Source organism: Sapajus apella, unplaced genomic scaffold, assembly GCF_009761245.1.
Source record: "Sapajus apella isolate SASKATOON/1434 unplaced genomic scaffold, GSC_monkey_1.0 scaffold38, whole genome shotgun sequence".
NCBI lineage: Eukaryota > Metazoa > Chordata > Mammalia > Primates > Cebidae > Sapajus > Sapajus apella.
The window spans coordinates 6,401,649-6,423,105 of record NW_022436978.1 but is presented as its reverse complement, the minus strand read 5'-3'; the positions used below and the strand labels follow the sequence as shown (position 1 = coordinate 6,423,105).

Genomic DNA, 21,457 nt, shown 5'->3' with positions numbered 1-21,457 from the left:
CTTTCTCTTTCTCTCCCCTCTGGATCTTTTGTTTGTTAGCCCCCATGTTTCCTCTAGACATTTGGTACTCACATGCAGCCCTATGATTCCCGCCAATGTTTCTCAGGTTCAGTTACCCCTGACTCCTGCCTCATAGGTTCCTTTTCCTTCCTCACCTAATAACTCAAGTCCATCTATCTGCCTACTCAGCAATTCATTCACATTAAAAAAGTGAGCCTGGGCCGGGCGCGGTGGCTCAAGCCTGTAATCCCAGCACTTTGGGAGGCCGAGGCGGGTGGATCACGAGGTCAAGAGATCGAGACCATCCTGGTCAACATGGTGAAACCCCGTCTCTACTAAAAATACAAAAAATTAGCTGGGCATGGTGGCACGTGCCTGTAATCCCAGCTACTCAGGAGGCTGAGGCAGGAGAATTGCCTGAACCCAGGAGACGGAGGTTGCGGTGAGCCGAGATCGCGCCATTGCACTCCAGCCTGGGTAACAAGAGCGAAACTCCGTCTCAAAAAAAAAAAAAAAAAAAAAATGTGAGCCTATGCATTGGTCAAGACATGAAATGTTGCAAAGTATAGTGACTTTCATTGTTTTAGATGTTACTAGACAGCTATTAAGAGGAACAAAATCAGCTGGGTAAGGTGGCTCACGCCTGTAATCCCAGCACTTTGGATGGCCAAAGCAAGTGGATCATGAGGTTAGGAGATAGAGACCATCCTGGCCAACATGATGAAACTCTGCCTCTACTAAAAATACAAAAATTAGCTGGGCATGGTGGCATGCATGCCTGTAATCCCAGCTACTCTGGAGGCTGAGGCAGGAGAATCGCTTGAACCAGGGAGTTGGAGGTTGCAGTTAGCTGAGATTGTGCCATTGCACTCCAGTCTGGTGACAGAGCGAGACTGTCTCAAAAAAAAAAAAAAAAAAAGAGGAACGAAATCATATCTTTTTTTGTACCCTGATATAAAAGCCAGCTTTAAATCATAACTTCTTTTGTACCCTGAGATAAAACCAGCTCTCCAGTGCAACACTCAGGAGTAACTGTCTTTCAGCAGAGAAGACAAGTGCCCCCTGGCGGGGGGTGGGCAGTGTGACAGGGTGTAGGGTGCAGCTGCAGGCAGAACCGGGAGAGGCCCCCCTCCATTTATGCCCACCTCCTCCTTTTGCTAATGGCTTTCAGCCTTTTGGGATTTCGAATCGGAAGCTACATTTTGAGGCTGTTTTTATTTAGTTAAATGAAAATGGTATGTATTAAAATCCTTGGGATTTTTGTAATCATTAAAGCATCAAAGAGTCTCAAGTGGAGGAAATGAATATTTCATATTCATGCTAAAAAAGCAAAAATCTAATCAAATGGCTTAATTTTCTTTTCTTTTTCCAAAACATTAGTAAATTATCAATGTTATGTGAGCTGAGTTAAATTAATGGGCTATTATTCTGAAGTCTTTCTGGTTTTAAAAGTCACGATGTAAAAAAACAAACTCAGGAAGGTTTTTTTGTTTTGTTTTGTTTTTGAGAGGAAGTCTTGCTCTGCCACCCAGGCTGGAGTGCAATGGCGCCATCTCGGCTTTGCAACCTCCACCTTCTGGGTTCAAGTGATTCTACTGCCTCAGCCTCCCGAGTAGTTGGGATTACAGGTGCCTGCCACCATACCTGGCTAATATTTGAATTTTTAGTACAGACAGGCTTTCACCATGTTGGCCAGGCTGGTCTTGAACTCCTGGCCTCAGGTGATCCGCCGCCTTGGCCTCCCAAAGTACTGGGATTATAGACATGAGCCACTGTGCCTGGCCACAATGAGGTTCTTGAGACCTGTTGGTACTGGGAAGTTGGCATGCTCATAGGCATAGCTGCACAACCTTAATGCTTGCCTATGTCTGGCAGGGGTCAGGACTTTCCTGGAGCTCTCTGGCAACCTCTGTGTGCCTCTACCTTTGCACTCCTCACCTTGGATTATAATTGCATCTTTATTTGTTTCTCTCTCCCTAGACTGTGAAGGTTCTATGGGAGGACAGGGATTCCGTAGTTTTCTTTTTTTGAGACAGAATCTCACTCTGTTGCCAGGCTGGAGTACAGTGGCTCGATCTCAGCTCACTGCAGCCTCCGCCTCCCAGGTTCAAGCAATTCTCCTGCCTCAGCTTCCTGAGTAGCTGGGCCTACAGGTACACGCTACCACGCCCAGCTAATTTTTGTATGTTTAGTACAGACGGAGTTTCACAGGTTGGCCAGGATGGTCTTGATCTCTTGACCTCATGATCCGCCCACCTTGGCCTTCCAAAGTGCTGGGATTACAGGCATGAGCCACTGTGCCTGGCTGAGATTCTGTATTTTTCAATGCCTGGAATGCGATTGGGCTTCTGTAAATATCAGTTGAATGAACAACAACACATATATATATGTCTTTTTTCTCCTTTAAAAAAAAACTCCATATGTTCTTCCTCATAGATTTTCCTCTCCCTAACGGAAAGCCCAAGATGAGCTCATTCTTCAGCCTGACTCTGAAGACCTGAGGAGAAAGTAAACCTTTCAAGGAAACTGCCCGGCAGAGACTCAGAACCCCCAAATAATTCCCCTTGAAAGGAGTATCTACTCCAGAATGGGGGCACCTGGAGTCAGGTCACCCAGAATATTCCTTTGCCATCAGCTTTCCTCTCCCAGAAACAGGATTGTTACCTTTAAACTAAGACCATTCAGTGCTTGTTTTTTTTCAACATAACTGCTTAAGGATTTTGTTTTTCTTTTTTAGAGGCAGAGTCTCGCTCTGTTGCCCAGGCTGGAGTGCAGTGGTGCCATCATAGCTCACTGTGCCCTTGAACTCTTGGGCTCAAGTGATCCTCCTGCCACCACCTCCTGAGTAGCTAGCACAGGTGTGCTCCACCACGCCCAGCTAATTTTTATGAGGTCTTGGTATGTTGCCCAGACTGGTCTTGAACTCCTGGCCTCAGGTGATCCTCCTGCCTCAGCCTCTCAAAGTGCTGGGATTACAGGTGTGAGGCCCCATGACCAACCTGTCTAAGAATGTCTAAGCATAAGCTTATAATGAAAAACCCACAATAATTAATCCAACTTGGAATCTACTGTGAGCACAGCAGGTCAGCAACAAGTTTATTTTGCAGCTAGCAGGGTACCAGGGTAGGGCACGGCTAAGTGTTCAGGCTTGTCATGGCTGACTGGTTTGTCTTGATGGGCGAGGGTGGACGAAAGCAAAGCAGAAGTAACATGGGGCGGACGCAGCCTCCCTGTAGATCCTGGTTACGGGAACTCGGGGCAGTTCACCTGATCTGTGACCGTCATTTTCTCAACAGAAATGTTGTTAGAAGTCAGGATATTTTTCAGAGAGGCCACTGTTTCTGGAGGGAGATAAGAGTTTCTTCCCAAGATCCAAGCAAAATCCACGTGGAAAAGCTGGATGAGGTTGGTACAGGAGTACACGAGGGCATAGTTCTCATAGTCGGTGGCCAGGACCCAGTACGGTGCAGATGGCATCACTGAGGACCCGAGGGATGCAGCATTATAGGAGGGAGAGGCAAGAGAAACCTCAGGACAACACAAGAAGGCTGGCCCAGACAACCACCCACCAAGCCCCTCCACCTCTGACTTTGTCAATCCAGAAACAGAAAGACCCGTGAAAGAAGTTAGGAAAAAAACCTAGGCTGAGTGTTTCTAACTTATCTTTCTACACTGTTGGTGTCCTGCCTGCCTGCCTGCCTGACTCACCCAGAGAGAGAGAGAGAGAGAGAGAGAGAGAGAGAGAGCGTGTGTGCGTGTGTGTGTGTGGTAGTCATCACCCATCTGCTATCTGTGCATTTCGGCTGCTCTGTGTATTCCCAGCTGGACTGAGAACTCTTAAGCACTGAGTGATTTTGGAAAAGTATATCTCCAGCCTCTGCGAGCAGTGGCATCATGTCCCACCTGCACACAGCCAGGCACGCACATACTATCTTCCTCCCATGGTCCAGCTCTCAACAATAAATATACCCAGATATAATACAGAAAACTTCCACGTGTCTCTCTTGATTTGAAAACTTTGACAGTCTCCTATAGTTTATGGAAGAAACTTCGAGCTGTCTAATGTGGCATTCAAGGCCCTTCCTAACCTCATCCCCCACTCCATGTACCCTCTCAGGTTCTAGGCCTTTTTATTCAGGCCTTCTTCTTTTTTTTTTTACCCCAAGATGGAGTCTCGCTTTGTTGCCCAGGCTGGAGTGCAGTGGCACGATCTCAGCTTACTGCAACCTCTGACTCCTGGGTTCAAGCGATTCTCCTGCCTCAGCCTCCTGAGTAGCTGGGACTACAGGCACAGCCACCACACCCAGCTAATTTTTGTATTTTTAGTAGAGACGAGGTTTCACTGTGTTGGCCAGGATGGTCTTGATCTCCTGACCTTGTGATCTGCCTGTCTTGGTCTTGATCTCCTGACCTCGTGATCCTCCCTCCTCAGCCTCCCAAAATGGCCAGCAGGAGGGGAGATCGAGACCATCCTGGCTAACATGGTGAAACCCCGTCTCTACTAAAATACAAAAATTAGCCGCGAGTGGTAGTGTGTGCCTGTAGTCCCAGCTACTTGGGTGGCTGAGGCAGGAGAATCGCTTGAACCCAGGAGGCAGAGGTGGCGGTGAGCTGAGATCGCGCCACTGCACTCTAGCCTGGAGATTGAGTGAGACTGTCTAAAAAACAAAACAAAACATTTCCTCTCTGCCCCACTCTAGGAACTTGACTGGTGTGGGTTGGAGGAGTGGCGGGGTGAGCAGTGGGAAGTGGGGAAGTAGTTTTTGTCGCCAATGACTTTAGTGTCTGCCCTGCAGGTGCGAAAGGGACTCTCAAGCACTCTGCATGTTAGAAAGCCTCGTGGGTTCTGGGTTGAACTCTCTAGTGTATCTACATTGGCAATAAAACTAATATTTGGTGCTTTCTCTGTTGCCTGTGTCCATTCGTCAGTTAGCTCAGAGCCCAGATGCCTGTCATTACATATCTCACAGTCTTCCCCCAACAACGTGACTGGAAAGTGTCAGGAGCAGGATTCAAATTTGCCGTCACTCCTGTCATCTCTTGTCTCCAAGTTTTTGCACAGGGCAGATTGTTCTGCTAATACCTGCTAATTTTTTGGGCCCAGTTTTCTCTGGGAAACAAGGCTGGACTGGGTCTTCTAGAGCTCATCCCTGCGTGGAACTATTTGTGTTCCACCTGTTGAAACACTGGCTAGTTACAGTAAATTGCGGGAGCACGTGTCGGTATCCACACTGGGATGGGAGCTCCATAAGTACCAAGGCCAACTGTCTGGCTCATCATGGCAACCCTAGTGCATGGCATGTAGTAAGTGCACAACAGATAATTATGACACTCAGATGTCTCAGGAATTCTCCAAGCCAGGGTGCTAGCCTTCATTTGCATATTTCCTGTCCCTGAATCCTCCTGGGAAAAGTGGATACTTACACCAGAAAAACTTAACTTCCAGCTTGGCAGGCTCTGTGAGGTTAACCTGGGTGGCTTCACCTTCAATTTGATTCACAGTTCCATCGTATCTGCAATGATTCAAAAAAAAAAAAAAAAAAAAAAAAAGAAAGAAAGAAAAGAGAAAAGAAAAACAACTCATTGAAAGCCAAAAAGCAACAAAAGGCAAGATTTGTGCCACTAAGGACCATGACAGCCAACACTGTGATTTCTGGTAAAAGAGACTCTCAAAGGCAGGCTAGGCCCTAGCTCTATACCCTGCTCTTTCCTTTGTGACTGTCTCTGTGGCCAAGCAGGGGAAGAGAGCAGCGGGGTGATAAGAAGCAGTAATTGACACGCTCCAGGACGGGTTAGGCCAGTATGTTAGGCCCTTGCACCTCAACACTGTCTTTTGGATTATCTGCAATGGCCCCAAAGACAACTTTCTGCTCCCAGGCTCCAAAGAGAGGGAGTAAAAGAGAATGGAAAAACAAACAAAACAACCCAATGCCCAAGGAAGATTCACTTTTTTTTTTTCGGAGACAGAATCTTCTGTTGCCCAGGCTGGAGTGCAATAGCACAATCTCAGCTCACTGCAACCTTTGTCCCCCAGGTTCATGTGATTCTCTTGCCTCAGCCTCCCGAGTAGCTGGGACTACAGGTGCCTGCCACCACGCCCAGTTAATTTTTGTATTTTTAGTAGAGACGGGGTTTTGCCATGTTAGCCAGGCTGGTCTCAAACCCCTGACCTCAGGCAATCTGCCCGCCTGGGCCTCCCAAAGTGCTGGAATTACAGGCGTGGGCCACCATGCCCAGTAGATTCACTTCTTTTAAAATGTGAAGGACCAAAGGAACAGAAGAGGATGGACTTGATCACTGGAAATAATGCAAAACCGGGAGACACAAAAGCGTTTCCCTTCTTTGGGCCTCAGTGACATCATGTGACATTGCCTGTCCCATCAAGGCGTGTGTCCTAAGACCCCTTTTAGTTTAGCAAGCCTCTAAGTGAGTGTGGGGTTTTCAATGTAGGCCAAGTAAAAGGAGGCAGTGAAGAAACTACTTTATCTCAGTGATTCTCAGGTATGCCCAGATCACAGAGACATTAAATGTGAAGAAATATATATCTTACAATTAATGCCACCTGACAATAATAATTAGCAGTGTCATTTTTTTCTTAGTGGTATATAACACAGTGGTGTGCCTTAAAAGCTGTGGACTTAGAGTAGATGCGATACTTTCACCTCTTTGAATGGGCCTGCCCCCATTTCTAGATGACTCCTAATGGCCCCATGAACTTGGGAGAAGGGGAGAGGTGTGGAGATGGAGTTAGCAAAGGGAGGGTGCTAAGGCATCGGTGCTCTTCCTAGGAAGCCAACAGAGGAGATAATGTCTCTTCATCAATCTTCAAGGCAGTGCAGGGAGGCCAACTGAAATGAGAGCAGTCGTATGTGTCAGAAAGTCAGTAGGTTGATGCTTTGGTTAGTGGTTGAATGTCCTAGAAACCAGACAGTGAGCAACAGGCCAGGGAGTTTGGGAAATGAACTCTGATGTTCCCAACTACGTTCTTTGTTTATCACCATGTAAGGCTGGAGACCGTCCTCTACTCTCTCATCTGGATTTCAGACAGCTGGGGAAGATGGTCTGCTTCTATCTGCATATACTCACTTAGCAACAAACCAGTCTCCTCCCACCAGACTCTGCCCTTTTCATGTCAATTGCATTTTGCTCCAGAACGGTTTTCAGACCAGTCTCTGACCATGAACTCGCAACATGTTCATGAAAAAACTGCATTTGTATTTTCAAGAGAGGCCCTCCACTCTTGAAAGGGTAGGAAGGAGTTCTTCCTGGGGTTCTTTTTAAGTTTATGTTTGCTTTCCAAAGTATAACTTTTGGGATTAAATTTGATATGTTTAATCAAATTTAACATGTTAGAAGCCCTCGGTAATAGAAATGTACACTTCCAAAGGATATCCTCTTTACATAACCTAGAGTGTGAATGTGTATGTATATGATTCTTGCTTAATAATAAAAGGAGCTTTCAATAGATTAAGTTGCCTAGAGATGGGATGAACTGTCCTGGAAGGTGATGAGCTCCCTGTTCCTGGAAGTATTCAAACAAAGCTGGATCCTCTGTCAGAAGATGGTATCAAAGGGGCTTCTCTCCTGGACTGGAGGTCAGAGGAGATGGTCTCGATGTTCTTTGCTACCAGAGTATCTATTTTGCCGTGAGAGCAGACACCCTGTCGGTTTGTGCTGCTCACCCAGCAGGTGGTCGTGGAAACTCGTGAGTGGCTCCCAGTTCTTGCTATCCTTGCCTGCCGAAAGCTTTCCTCTCAATTCCTGCTAGGAGTAGGCAGTCCAGACCCGGCATGGTTCCCATCCTCCCTGACCCAGGCTGCCGGACACCCAGTCACTCTGGGTCAGCCCTGCACAGCCCTGGCCCCGGGCGGCCACACCACTCACCTCAACTCGCGGTTTAACACTTTGATGTTTCCGTTTTCCATTAGCGAGTAGTTGGCCTGGATGCACTTTCCTTTCTCAAAGGTCGTTGGGATCTTCTCAATTTCGTACCATCTTCCGAGATACTGCAGAGACAACAAGCAGAGCAAAACCCTGTGGTTCTCTGGGGACCTGCAACCTCTTCCCCATTGTTGTCGTGCAGAAGCAGAGCCCTGTCCTGGGGAAGCCAGACAAAATGGGCCTCATTGTTCCCAGTGGCAACTGGGCAAGAGATTGATTGCAATAAGAATCCGTGACTAGGACAGGATGTGCGGGCGCAGGGTGAATGCTGATGGCTCTTCTCAGTGTCCCCTTCAGCCAAAACCTCTGTGAAATTCTAGATTCTGTAAAAAAAAAAAGGGGATGATGGGAGGTACCTTTCATCTGAAACAGTGCATGATTCTACAAGTCATCTTTAAATCTTGTGCAGTCAGATGTGTTCGCTGTGGGGAGCTAGGACTCCAGAGTGCATTGAAGTTTCCTCATTTGACACTGAGTCAGAAGTTGGTCACCAAGGCTTTCGGAAGGTGACGGGGATTTGAAAGACCTGTATCATGCTTTCTCTAGGGGCTTGCGCTCCATCCAGACTTCAGGTGGATAGAGTCAGCTTTAAAGGAAGCTGCCTATGTGTGGGGAAGGTCGAGGGAACCAGGCCCTCCCAGGCTGCCTGGCACCAGTTGCAGGAAGACCATCCCAGTTTACAACCTCTGCGGAGGGCAGTATCTGGTAAAGCTAGAAATGCATATTATACTCTTTGGTCCAGCCATTTCACTTCTGGGAATGCATCCTCCTGATATAAGAAATGATGTATGCGGCCGGGCGCGGTGGCTCAAGCCTGTAATCCCAGCACTGTGGGAGGCCGAGGCGGGTGGATCACGAGGTCAAGAGATCGAGACCATCCTGGTCAACATGGTGAAACCCCGTCTCTACTAAAAATACAAAAAATTAGCTGGGTATGGTGGCGCGTGCCTGTAATCCCAGCGACTCAGGAGGCTGGGGCAGGAGAATTGCCTGAACCCAGGAGGCGGAGGTTGCAGTGAGCCGAGATCGCGCCATTGCACTCCAGCCTGGGTAACAAGAGCGAAACTCCGTCTCAAAAAAAAAAAAAAAAGAAATGATGTATGCGTAAAGTTATTCATTACAGTACCGTTTGTAATTATACAAGATAGGAAACAGCCTGTGTGAGCCTTAGTAGGGGGCTGGGTAAGTAAATGATGGCATATCTAGACAATGGAATTTTATTTCCTCCCTTTCAAAAGAGTGGTATGCAGTGATTTCCAATATTTAATGACAAAAGAGTCAGGTACAAAATAGTGTATATAGTAAGCTACCTTTTATCTAAAAATGGAGAAAATGGTTACGTTGGTTTTCTGTTGCTGCTGTAATAAATTACCACAAGCTTAAAACAATACAGATTTGTTATCCTGCAGTTCTGTAAGTCAGAAGTCTGACACGGGTCTCACTGGGCTGAACTCAAAGTGTTGGCTGCGTTTCCCTCTGAGAGCTCAGGGGAGGATCAGTTTTCTTGCCTTTTCCACGTTCTGCTTACATTCCTTGGCTTGGGACTCCCTTCCTTTATTTACAAAGCCAGCAAAAGCAAGTCAGATGCTTCTCATATTGCATCCCTCTGACTCTTACGCCATCATCAAACCTCTCTCTCTGACCACAGCTGGGAAAGATTCTCGGCTTTTAAGGGTTTATGTGATTAGATTGAGACCCCCTGGATAATCAAGGCTAATCTGGACATCTCAAGGATCATAACTTTGATCACATTTGCAAAAGCCCTTTTCCCATGAAAATAACACTCACAAGGTTAGGGCGTGGACACCTTTGGAAGCCAGTATTCTTACCACAGTTATTATGTGGTATTAACAGCCCTCCACAGCCCTGGCCTACATATTTGTTTGCATAGGTATATACTATCTGTAAGAGTTACACAATAAATGGTTTTTACATTTACACAATAAATGGTTTTACAGTTGCTCCTGAGGAGGGAAACGGAGGTACAGAGGTGAAAGGGAAACTTTATGTGGTGTATTCTTTTATACCTTTAGGATTTTGAACAATGTAAATATGTTTACCTAGTCAAAATACGAATTGAAAGTATTTTAGAAATTTAAAAACAAAAAGGGATGTGCTCACCTTCGAAGAGCATACTTGAGAGCATACTGCAAACAGGTGGCAGTATTGCTTCAGCCACGTGGGGTTTGGGGTTTGTTTCTGTTTTAGATTTCTTAGGATATGTGCTTTCTGCTCAAATACATACCACATTCATGACCATAAATTTCTACTCACTTATTAAAGCACAGCTTTCAATTAAAGCCACTGAACTTAACATTCATTTAAAGCATCAAAGAATAAGGTTAGAGGTTAACTGGTTTCATAGACATTCTTGGAAGAAGCTCCATTTTATACGGTGCATTCAAATGTGTTCTATTACTGTTAAAGTGACTTTAGTGTCCCACAGTAAAAACCAAGGAAGCATGATTTTTCAGAAAAAGAAAACTCAGAGCTTCCTCCTGATCTCAGATTATTTTTGCAAAGGCTTCTTAATCTTTTCAGATCTCTGGTCAGTATTTTAAAAGAATCCTACAAAGAAGAGGTAAAACTCTTATCTATTTGCAGATGACATATAAAATATCCCAAGAAATCTAAAACAGAAACAAACCTCAAAACTATTAGATCTAATGAGTTTAGCAAGGTTACAAGATAAAAGATTAATATTCAAACATCTAATCTATTTCTCAGCCTGGCGCAGTGGCTCATGCTTGTAATCTCAGCACTTTGGGAGGCCAAGGTGGGTGGATCACTTGGGATCAGGAGTTCGAGACCAACCTGGCCAACATGGCGAGACCCCCCCCATCTCTACAAAAAATACAAAAATTTGCCAGACATGGTGGCAGGTGCCTCTAATCCCAGCTACTCGGGAGGCTGAGACAGGATAATCTCTTGAACCTGGGAGGCAGAGGTTGGAATGAGCTGAGATGGTGTCACTACACTCCAGCCTGGATGACACAGTGACACTTTGTCACACACACACATGAATATATATGTATATGTATAAATATATGTATATGTGTATATGTATACTTGCAATGAACAATTTGCAGATGAAATTTTAAAAATTCCATCTACAATAACATCAAAATAATAAAATATTTGGGAATAAATTTAACCAAAGAAATGTATACATATTAAATTGATACATTTCTTTGTAATATAAAGTCATCTTTAATTTCTCTCAACAATATTTTGAGGTTTTATACTCTGAAAACCACAAAATATTGTTGAGAGAAATTAAAGATGACTAATTCAATGGAAAGATACACTATGTTCACAAGTTAGAAGACTGAATATTGTTAAGATGGCAATACTCCCCAAATTGAACTTCAGATTTAATGTAATCTGTATCAAATTCCAGCTGGATTCTTTGCAGAAATGGACAAGCTGATCCTAAAATTCATATGAAAATGTAAGGGACGCAGAATAGCCAGAAGAACAAAGTTGGAGGACTCATATGCTCTCATTTCAAAACTTACCTCAAATCTTTGGTTACTACAAAGCTATAGTAATCAAGATGGGATGGTACTGGCATAAGTATAGACAAATAGATCAATAGAATTGAGAGTGCAGAAATAAAGTCTCACGGATACAGTCAATTGATTTCCTATAAGGATTTCCTAAAAGAATATTATTTGGCCGTAAAAGGGGATATAGTATTGATACATGCTACAACGTGGATGAATCTTGAAAACGTTCAGTAAAAGAAATCGGTCACAAAAGACCACATATGGTATGCTTTCATTTTTATCAAATGTGCGGAATAGGCAAATTCAGAGACAGAAAGTAGATTATTGGTTGCCTGCGGCTGGAAGGGTTGGAGGGGAGATGGAGACTCTGTGAATGGGTATGGGGTTTCTCTTTGGAACACTGAAAATGTTCTAAAATTGATTGTGGAGGTGATGGTTGCATAACTGTGAATATACTAACAATCGAAAGTGAAAAGCTACTTTAAACAAACGAATACATGGTATACAAATTACATCTCAAGAAAGCTGCTATTTTTATAAATCCTGCTTTAATTCTCAAAGGACTTTTATAAATACAGATCAGTTATCATTTCCAAAGTGCTTTGGGATTTGTATCCAAAAGTTAAACTATAACTCAGATTCCTTGGATCTTTTCTTTAAAGCCTCCCTGTGGTCTATCAGAGTTACCTGAATAAAGGAATCAGCCCTTAAGTGGAGCAAGTCAGTGTAGACCAGTGTGTTCTATAATAACCTCTTCTTACCACGCCTGTGCTCCTTCCCCCAACAGCATCCCCCCAGAGGTCCCAACCCGCATTCACACTGAGGTGCAACTGTATGATAACAACTTCAATGTTACCATTCTTTTTTTTTTTTTTTTTGAGATGGACTCTCTCTCTGTCACCCAGGCTGGAATGTATCGGTACAATTTTGGCTCACTGCAATCTCTGCCTCCCACATTCAAGCAATTCTCTGCCTCAGCCTCCCACTAGCTGGGATTATAGGTGCCCGCCACCACGCCTGCCTAATTTTTGTATTTTTAGTAGAGACAGGGTTTCACTGTCTTGGCTAGGCTAGTCTTGAACTCCTGACCTTATGATCCAGCCGCCTCGGCCTCTGAAGCATGAGCCACCGTGCCTGGCCAGTTGTTCTTTTTTGTTGTTGTTGTTTTGGTTTTTTTGAGATGGAGTCTCACTCTGTTGACAGGCTACAGTGCAGTGGTGTGATCTTGGCTCACTGCAACCTCCGTCTCCCAGGTTCAAGCGATTCTCATGCCTCAGCCTCCTGAGTAGCTGAGACTACAGGCATGTGCCACCACACCTAGCTAATTTTTGTATTTTTAGTAGAGACAGTGTTTCACCATGTTGACCAGGATGGTCTTGATCTCTTGACCTCGTGATCTGCCTGCCTTGGCCTCCTAAAGTGCTGGGAATACAGGAGTGAGCCACCACACCCAGCCTTACTGTTACCATTCTTAAAGGAGATCCAGACCTTCTCCTGGGGAGAGGAAGTCTTAAGGGTGAGATTCTAGGCTTGAGTAGCAACAGTGGGAGCCTGTGAGTTATGTACACCAGTAGCTGCCTCTTTCTGCTGCCCGCTTCCTTCCGCCTCCCCCTAAACCCCAGGAAGAAAGACCGTCCATGGAGGAGCTGCTTGCATTGATGACATTTTAGCTCAGGTAACAAGAAAGCCCCCTGGGAATTCTGGCCTTTCCTGGGCCCTGTTTGAGTGACCTTTGGGTGCCCTGAGCTGCTGGGAAGCCTGGTTTTGAATCCTACTTGCATTTACCAGCTATGTGAGCTGGGGAGGGAGCTTCCGCTGCTCCATCTGCAGAACAGGGATAATAGCTCTGTAGCAGCTGTTGTGGTTCCCAGGTCCTGTATCCCCTCAGCCCACCTCTGAGTTCACTGCAGCCATGGCAGGCAATTCCCAGACACCACCAGCCTCCCACCTGAGACCCTGTGTCTCTCCTCTGCCAGGGGGCTTGGCTAGAGCCAAGAACGCTCCCATGGCCTGCTGGTAGCAGCCTCGGGACAATCGGAGGGGCATCCTCCACCTGTCCTCAGAGGGTGCCCGGTGTGACTGACCCTGACTGTCCAGGGTGACGGCTCAGGAACACACTCTTTATTGCTTCTGTGCTGTCTCTGACTTGCTTTCCCACCCCCTCTTGTGCGTCCTGGGATCATCCCAAGCCTCTCTGCCTGCAGTCTTTTTCTCAGCAGGCGTCTGCTTTGGGGAAACCTCAAATAAGATAAATACCTGTCCCAAGGTACGCAGTGGAAATTAAAGCAGCACACTTAAACTGAACCTTGTAGAATGCTTATTCACATCAGAGGCAGCAAAACAAAGGGAGGTTCGCCTTTTACCACACCTTATTTACGTCAAAATTCTCCTGCACCGGAGGCGTGGGGCATTTCCCAAGATGAAACGCTTGTCCCTCTGCGGCACCGAAGAGGCCAGCCAGTGCAAAAAGCAGCAGCAATGGCATCATCATCATCTTGGGGCTGGGTGGCTGGAGAAGGGACCTGGAGTTGGGGGAACACAAAGAAGCTGGTGTTGTCATTCTGAGCATTCTTTTTTTTTTTTCGAGACAGAGTCTCGCTCTTGTTGCCCAGGCTGGAGTACAGTGGTGCGATCTCAGCTCACTGCAACCTCTGCCTCCCAGGTTCAAGTGATTCCCTTGCCTCAGCCAACCAAGTAGCTGGGATTGCAGGCATGCACCACCACGCCTGGCTAATTTTTTTGCATTTTCAGTAGAGACAGAGTTTCACCATGTTGGCCAGGCTGGTCTCAAACTCCTGACCTCAGGTGATCTGCCGGCCTCGGCCTCCCAAAATACTGGGATTACAGGCATGAGCCACTGTGCCCGGCCATTCTGAGCTTTCTAAGGCCACACAATCATGAAGCAAGATTCCTGTGGCTGAGGGTCCCTCTGTGGGTGGTTCCTCCTCTTCTCTCCTTGGCTTATGGGACCCCTCATCCTGCAGGGGACACCCGCTTGTCTGTGTTGCTGTGAGGCCTTCATCAGAGCCTCTGCACTTTCACCAGGGCACTCTCTGCCTGGTATTACAGTTTGTTGGATTGATTTTGCACCCCACTCTCACCTAATTGGGCATCTCCCAGCATGGGCACCATGTCTGGTTCTCCTTAGAATCACCCATGGACCTCAAAGTATCGGCTCAAAGTATCAAAGTCGATACCTCAAAGTATCAACAAGTAGATACTTGTCGAATGAACAGAAACAACCTGGCGGGGCTATGTGAAGTGGGGGATTAAAGCCTCCAAGAACTATAAAAGATACCAAACCAAACCTTGCCCAGCACCTAGTGTCCTCTGAGATTCATCAGGGAGATGCCACCCTGACACCACCCCTTCCCCTGTCCTCATCTTGCTGGGCGCTGTACCAGTCCAAGAGTGCGCTTGGAAACCTTAAAGGGAGTGGCGTGCTGGGGACTCCAGGGTCACCCTAGCCAGGTTCAAACTCTGACTCTGCCCCATACTAGGTATAACTGTGTTCATTTATGCCTTAGCTTCTTTGTCTAGTAAGTGGGAATAATAATCATTCCTATCTCATGAATTTTTGTGATAATTAAATGAAATAATATAGAGAGAGTACTTAGAGGAGTGTCTGACAGAGTAAATGTGCAATAAATGCTAGTTATTGTTACTATGAAAAGCAGAAAAATGATGGTATTTTCTAGAATTCTTTCTTTTCTTTCTCTCCCTCTCTTTCTTTTCCTTCCTTCCTTCCTCTTTTCTTTCTTTCCTTCTTTTTTTTTTTTACATCCTGTTGAGAGTTTTGTTTTGTTTTTGAGATGGAGTCTCACTCTGTCACCCAGGCTGGAGTGCAGTGGCACGATCTCAGCTCACTGCAACCTCTGTCTCCCTGGTTCAAGCAATTCTTCTGCCTCAGCCTCCCAAGTAGCTGGGATTACAGGCGCCTGCCACAACTCCTGGCTAATTTTTGTATTTTTAGTAGAGATGGGGTTTCACCATGTTGACCATGCTGGTCTCAAACTCCTGACCTCAGGTGATCCACCCACCTCAACCTCCCAAAGTGCTGAGATTACAAGCATGGGCCACCGTGCCTGGCCTGTTGAGGGTACTTTTCATAGATGAAGTACACTCAAATCACAGAAGGACTGTCAGCTGATATGTAACTGTGCAACAAGCATTTCAGCCCCACGAGTCCTTTGGCAGCAGAAGCCGGCTTTGAAGTGAGGCAGCGGGGCAGGGAGACAGAGGCTGCAGAACTCTCTGCAGGTTCTGGGCATTTGACGCTCCTCCCTGTTTCCTTCACTGACTTCGGTTCGGTTTGTTCCTTTTCTGGTGACTCCTTGCCTGTAGCTTGCACATGAGCTATTTCCAGCTCTCTGCATTTCTGCCTGTAATGAGAATGGCTGATGCAATGCAAGCAGAATGTTCTCAGATCTGAGCATTTCAAAGGATGTGTCATTACAAGAATAATTATAACTGCTTTATTATGAGTCTCGAAACCTCTAAATACCCTTTAATAATCAATAGTTTTTTGTTTTTTCCTGGAGGTTTTGTTGCCTAGTTTTCAAAATAACAGTTATGTAATGACAGCAGCTGGCCAGCTGGGGCTGCGGTGGGGGGAGATGGTTGCTGAGGCCCCTCCGAGCGAGTCTGCAGCAGGGCCGCTTTCCTTGGTCTTTGAGGCTCTATTTCTCATCAGCTCCACCACCGGGGTAAATAACACCTGTCTTTTAACCTTTTGGGGGATGACGAATTTATAGCAATGCAGCTTAAACCCCCACACATTTGCATCCATTCTCGAGATTTTGAGTTCTACTCAGTAGGCCCAAGCTAAAGACCTGGCCCAGAGGATCGAAACTGGCCACACATCATGCACATTCTACAAGGTCCCCCGCCCTGGACAGGACCTTAGAGGTCATCTATCTAGCCCTACTTCCAAGGTGTACAGAAGGGGAAGCTGGGGCCTGGAAGGGGCAGAGAGCTGGGACTTGGGCCCTATCTCCCCGTCTCTGATCCACAACACCCCAAACCTGCTTCTCCCGGGCACTGTCGGGGCCTTTCAATAAACCACTGCCTCTGTGACCTGATGGGCCTCACCACCACATGACACTTATAACAAAAGTCACTTCTACCTTTTACTCTGACAAAATGTTCTCTTGTGGGCTGAAACATATTCTTTACCTCTGTAGGAGGATTTCAGAACAAACCCTCTTGATTGCCTCTCTTCCAGAGAAGCCTCTTTGTTGCAGTAGTTTTATTCCTGTGGTTAAAACTCCTCGTGAGAGAAGGGTAGACAGCATCCATTGTATATTTCAATGCCCTTTCATTTTAACTTACTCACTACTTATTGAGCGTGTTATTAATGTGCACTTAAGACTTTGGGTAACATATGGATTATATATGATACATATTTTTGCTATCTTCCTTCTTCTGCTATCAATAGGAAGATTGTTCTCATTAGGATTAAAATACTTTACAAAACAAGCATATTTAAATATTATTATTATTACTATGTTTGAGAAGGAGTCTCGCTCTGTTGCTCATGCTGGAGTGCAGTGGCGTGATCTTGGCTCACTGCAACCTCCACCCTCCGGGTTCAAGAGATTCTCCTGTCTCAGCCTCCCGAGTAGCTGGGACTACAGGCATGTGCCACCACACCCAGCTATTTTTTTGTATTTTTGGTAGAGACAGGGTTTCGTCATGTTAGCCCGGATGGTCTCTATTTCCTGACCTCATGATCCACCCATCTCAGCCTCCCAAAGTGCTGGGATTATAGGCATGAGCCACCACGCCAGGCTAAATATTATTTTTGGCTGGGCACGACTCACGCCTGAAAACACAGCACTTTGTGAAGCCAAGACGGGTGGATCGCTTGAGGTCAGCAGTTTGAGACCAGCCTGGCCAACATGGTAAAACTCTGTCTCTATTAAAAATACTAAAATTATGCCTGAAACAGTGGCTCATGTCTGTAATCCCAACACTTTGGGAGGCCTAGGTGGGTGGATCACTTGAGGTCAAGAGTTCGAGACTAGCCTGGCCAACATGGCAAAACCTGATCTCTACTAAAAGTACAAAAAATTATCTGGGTGTGGTGGTGGACACCTGTAATGCCAGCTACTCAGGAGGCTGAAGCAGGAGAATTGCTTGAACCTGGGAGGCGGAGGTTGCAGTGAGCTGAGATCACACCATCACACTCTAGCCTGGGCAACAGAGCAAAACTCCATCTCAAAAAACAAAAACAAACAAAAAAATACAAAAATCAGCCTGGCGTGGTGGTGCGGGCCTGTAATCCTAGCCTCTCAGGAGGTTGAGGGACGAGAATGGCTTGAACTTGGGAGTCAGAGGTTGCAGCGAGCTGAGATTGTGCCACTGCACTCTAGCCTGGGTGACAGAGCAAGACTCCATCTCAAAAAATAAAATAAAACAAATAAATATAATTTTTAACTGAATATGAGGTAATTTCAAAGCAATCCTACTAAGGTTACGGGGCATCCACCTGGGGCCTGGCACTAACTGCAAATCACTGCTCTGCATGCATCACGCTTCCCCATAGAGAAGTCCTGGCTTCAGGACTTTAAGTGCGCTATGCCCTCAGTCTCCACAGCACCTCCTCTGGAAGCTGTTAGGGACAAGCTGCCCCTGGAAACCCCTCTGCGCAGCTGACCTCCCACTCTGATTGCTCAGCAGCTGCATTGCTATCTGGTGCCACAGCAAGGCTGCCAGACACACTACGATCGAGATTGAGCAAAGCCTGATTACAGCCACCTGGACAGCACGGAGTGTGTGGAGGAGGTCGTGGAAAACCTTTGTTTAAATTCCTGTTTTACACATACCTGTAAAATCCTGTTTTTTAAAAAACTGCTGCCACAAAAGTCACAGGATGGTGTATTGTAAGTCTGTCACAAGCTAAAAAACGATACGTATTTGTGTTTGTTACAAGCTGATAAATTACCTTGGTCCTGAAACTCCCTTATGCCCCTCTCGCCCCATACAAACCCCTTGTTTTGTGGGCTCGGGGTTGCCTCTTCTGATTGTTACGGAACAGCCCGGCAGGTTAATAAAACTTGCTTGCCTGATATTGGGTCTACTCTCCTTTCTCTCGGCTAACCTTATACCAGTGACCTCTGCTAACGCTCTTTGTACCAATGAGATTAATTTGTCCTGGTTACTTCCTGATAAACTCCCAAGCCGGAGTGTAAGCCTAGGTCTCCCAAAAGCCCAGGTATTACTGTGGACAGAGCCCCTGATCTCAAAGGTCTGCAGAACATGAAGGACTAGATTTTGAAATTTCACCTCATAAAATAAAATATGTTCCAATAAGTAATTAGGTCTCAAAGATCATTTAGCCATTAAATAGAACAAGAAACATATCTCCCAAACACAATATCGTATGCCATATTGTTAAATGCATTTTCTAGTCACACAATTGATTCCAGTTTCCAGATTATTCTGCTGTGATGCACAGTTGGATAACTCACTGAGAATTCACCTAGCACAGTATTTATGCATGGAAAAATTCCTTGTTGTCCAACGAGGTTTGGTTTGTACTTTTAGCAGAGACGGGGTTTCACCGTGTTAGCCAGGATGGTCTTGATCTCCTGACTTTGTGATCCACTGGCCTCAGCCTCCCAAAGTGCTGGGATTACAGGCGTGAGCCACTGCGCCCACGTTTTTATCTTAGGCCTGTTGCTTAGTATATCTGAACCTCAGTTTTATACCCTGAAAAATGGCTGTCATGATACCTACCTTGGACATTTGTTGGAGGAAAAATGAGAACAAGTCTAAAGCTACCGACACAAGCTCTCAAACAGTGGCAATTGTATGTAGCTGAAAAGGGCCTATGGAAGTTTCTATTTTAGACATTATTATCATAATTGAAATGGTTAAAACTACAGTACATACCTTTTCTATCAAGATGAAGGCAGTATTCACATCCAAAATCATCCGATTTGAGATGCCTGTCTTGATGACTGGCCTCTCCAAAGCTATTTTATAAGCTTCATTGGGTCTTTGATGTTTACTTTTCATGGGTGCCACGCCCCCTACAGCCAGGAGGGCTGGACTAAAAGCTTAGTCTGTATAAAACACAAACACAAAGATGGGATGTTGTGTCCATCCTCCTCCCCCAATTTCCTTCACAGCTGCTCCCTGAAGAAGAAATGAGATATTGTTTTCGTGCGTGTGTGTGTGTGTGTGTGTGTGTGTGTGTTCGAGAAAGAGAGAGAATATGTGTGAGAGAGAGACAAAGTGTGTTTTCATTCAAAACATTTCTTTTTTGCTGTGTGGATTTTCTTATTTATTTATTTATTTATTTTGGTGCAGAATGCACTTTGAAGTTCCAGCAGGACATGTTGCAATGTTTTCAAACATCTGGTATTTATTTTTCATTTTTGCTTAAATGAAAAATCAACAAGCTTATTTCCTGAAGTGGAGCACGGACTCTGACATGGCTCAGGTAATGGAGCAAGAGTTATGAGTCAGAGCCAGCTTTCTCCAGGGTCCTGGGTGGCCCCCTGACTTCTCTGAGCCACGGTCTCCTCGTTGTAAGCAGGGGCTGTCATTTCTGTCTGCACCAGAGCTGGATGTGTAGGGGAGACACCAGTTCTCTAACAGCTGGGGCTAAAAGTTGAGAACGCAGAAGACGTCTTCAGCAGCTCTGTTCTCTGTCCCTTTAGGACCCTCCCAGCCACCTGTTCAAGGCAATCTGTCACTGCTTGGGAGTGGGGATCGGGGTGGGATGGGGAGTGTGGACTTAAACCCAGGGATGCTTTTGGTCCAGCCTTATCTCTCCTTGTGGAACGAACAACTTTGACTCTTGTGAACAAGATTCTATGTCTTTGTGATAGGCAGGAGGTATTTTTAGAGACATTTAGATAAGGCAGTACCTTTGTAGTAGATTTAGACTCCTACATAAAATTCATTCTAAAATATGTAAGCAGCAGAGATAAATGTACAGTACTGAGCCTACATACATGCAAACAACAGCAGCAGGTCCCTGACATCCCAAACGTTGTGAGCGCTTTCTTTGAGATGTTCTTTACATTTTCAGAAACATAAGAAATTCTTATTCCTTCCCAGGGCCTGCCTCTTGCTGTCCTCATGGAATGCCTTCCCCTCAGAACCCTGCGTAGCTCCCTTCCTCTCTCCAGGTCCCTGTTCAAATGGCACTTTTCCCTAAAAGGCTTCCTGACCTTTGAAAAATAGCACTCTTGGCCGGGCACGGTGGCTCACGCCTGGAATCCCAGCACTTTGGGAGGCTGAGGCAGGTGGATCACAAGGTCAGAGGATCCTGGCTAACACAGTGAAACCCCATCTCTACTGAAAATTTTAAAAGGTCAGCGGGGCATGGTTGCACGTGCCTGTAATCCCAGCTGTGTGGGAGGCTGAGGCAGGAGAATCACTTGAACTGGGAGGCGGAGGTTGCAGTGAGCTGAGATCGCGCACTGCACCCCAGCCTGGGCGACAGAGTGAGACTCTGTCTCAAAAAAAAAAAAAAAAAGCACTCTTGTCACCATCCCTTTCCCTGGTTCATTGTATCTTTACCCGAAATGCTGTCCTTTATTTATATATTATTTTGCTTATTATGTTTTCCCAGGAGGATAGACGCTCCAGGAGTGCCAGGAATTTGTCTCATTGACGCTGTGTTGTACCCCAGTGGCTAAGCATGTACTAGGTGCTCAGTAAATATTTATAATGGGAATGGATGCTATCCAAAGAACTTAATGAGTTTCTAAGATATACAAAAGGCACCAGAGGTAATAGTCATGAGATTTTGATTTTAATTGTATTTCTGGAAAAACCCTAGCCTGTATGTTTCTGTCTTCTTCACCTGTGTCACGTTTGCCACCAAGAATTGCCTGTCGTTGAAGAAATATACAATTAGCCTCTTTTCAACTTAATACAAAAAATTATCTTTCCTCTAAGCAGTTGCACAGTTTTCCACAAAGCAATGTTGCGTAAGTTTCCAAACGTGTATGCTGGAGTTGGAGATAGCTATGTATTTTAGCCCTCAG

General features: G+C 45.6%; 1 protein-coding gene across 1 annotated transcript; it reads right to left on the bottom strand.

The window, feature by feature from the left end:
- Positions 1 to 3,071: 3,071 nt before the first annotated feature.
- APOD (apolipoprotein D) lies at positions 3,072 to 19,519 on the bottom strand. Its single transcript, XM_032298196.1, has 5 exons — positions 19,347 to 19,519; positions 13,819 to 13,972; positions 7,885 to 8,006; positions 5,425 to 5,513; positions 3,072 to 3,479 (listed from the first exon to the last, which is right to left on the bottom strand). The coding sequence occupies exons 2-5, from the start codon at positions 13,942 to 13,944 to the stop codon at positions 3,244 to 3,246; spliced, it is 573 nt and encodes a 190-aa protein (XP_032154087.1). The 5' UTR covers positions 13,945 to 13,972; positions 19,347 to 19,519; the 3' UTR covers positions 3,072 to 3,243.
- Positions 19,520 to 21,457: the final 1,938 nt, after the last annotated feature.

What these genes read in the sequence shown, in the direction of transcription:
- APOD (XM_032298196.1), bottom strand. Translation starts at nt 13,944, where the DNA reads ATGATGATGATGCCATTGCTGCTGCTTTTTGCACTGGCTGGCCTCTTC. An exon ending in AGAATTTTGACGTAAATAAG is followed by an intron (nt 8,007 to 13,818) that starts GTGTGGTAAAAG and finishes TTGTCTCTGCAG; the next exon opens with TATCTCGGAAGATGGTACGA. An exon ending in GGAAGTTAAGTTTTTCTGGT is followed by an intron (nt 3,480 to 5,424) that starts GTAAGTATCCAC and finishes TCGGGTCCTCAG; the next exon opens with TGATGCCATCTGCACCGTAC.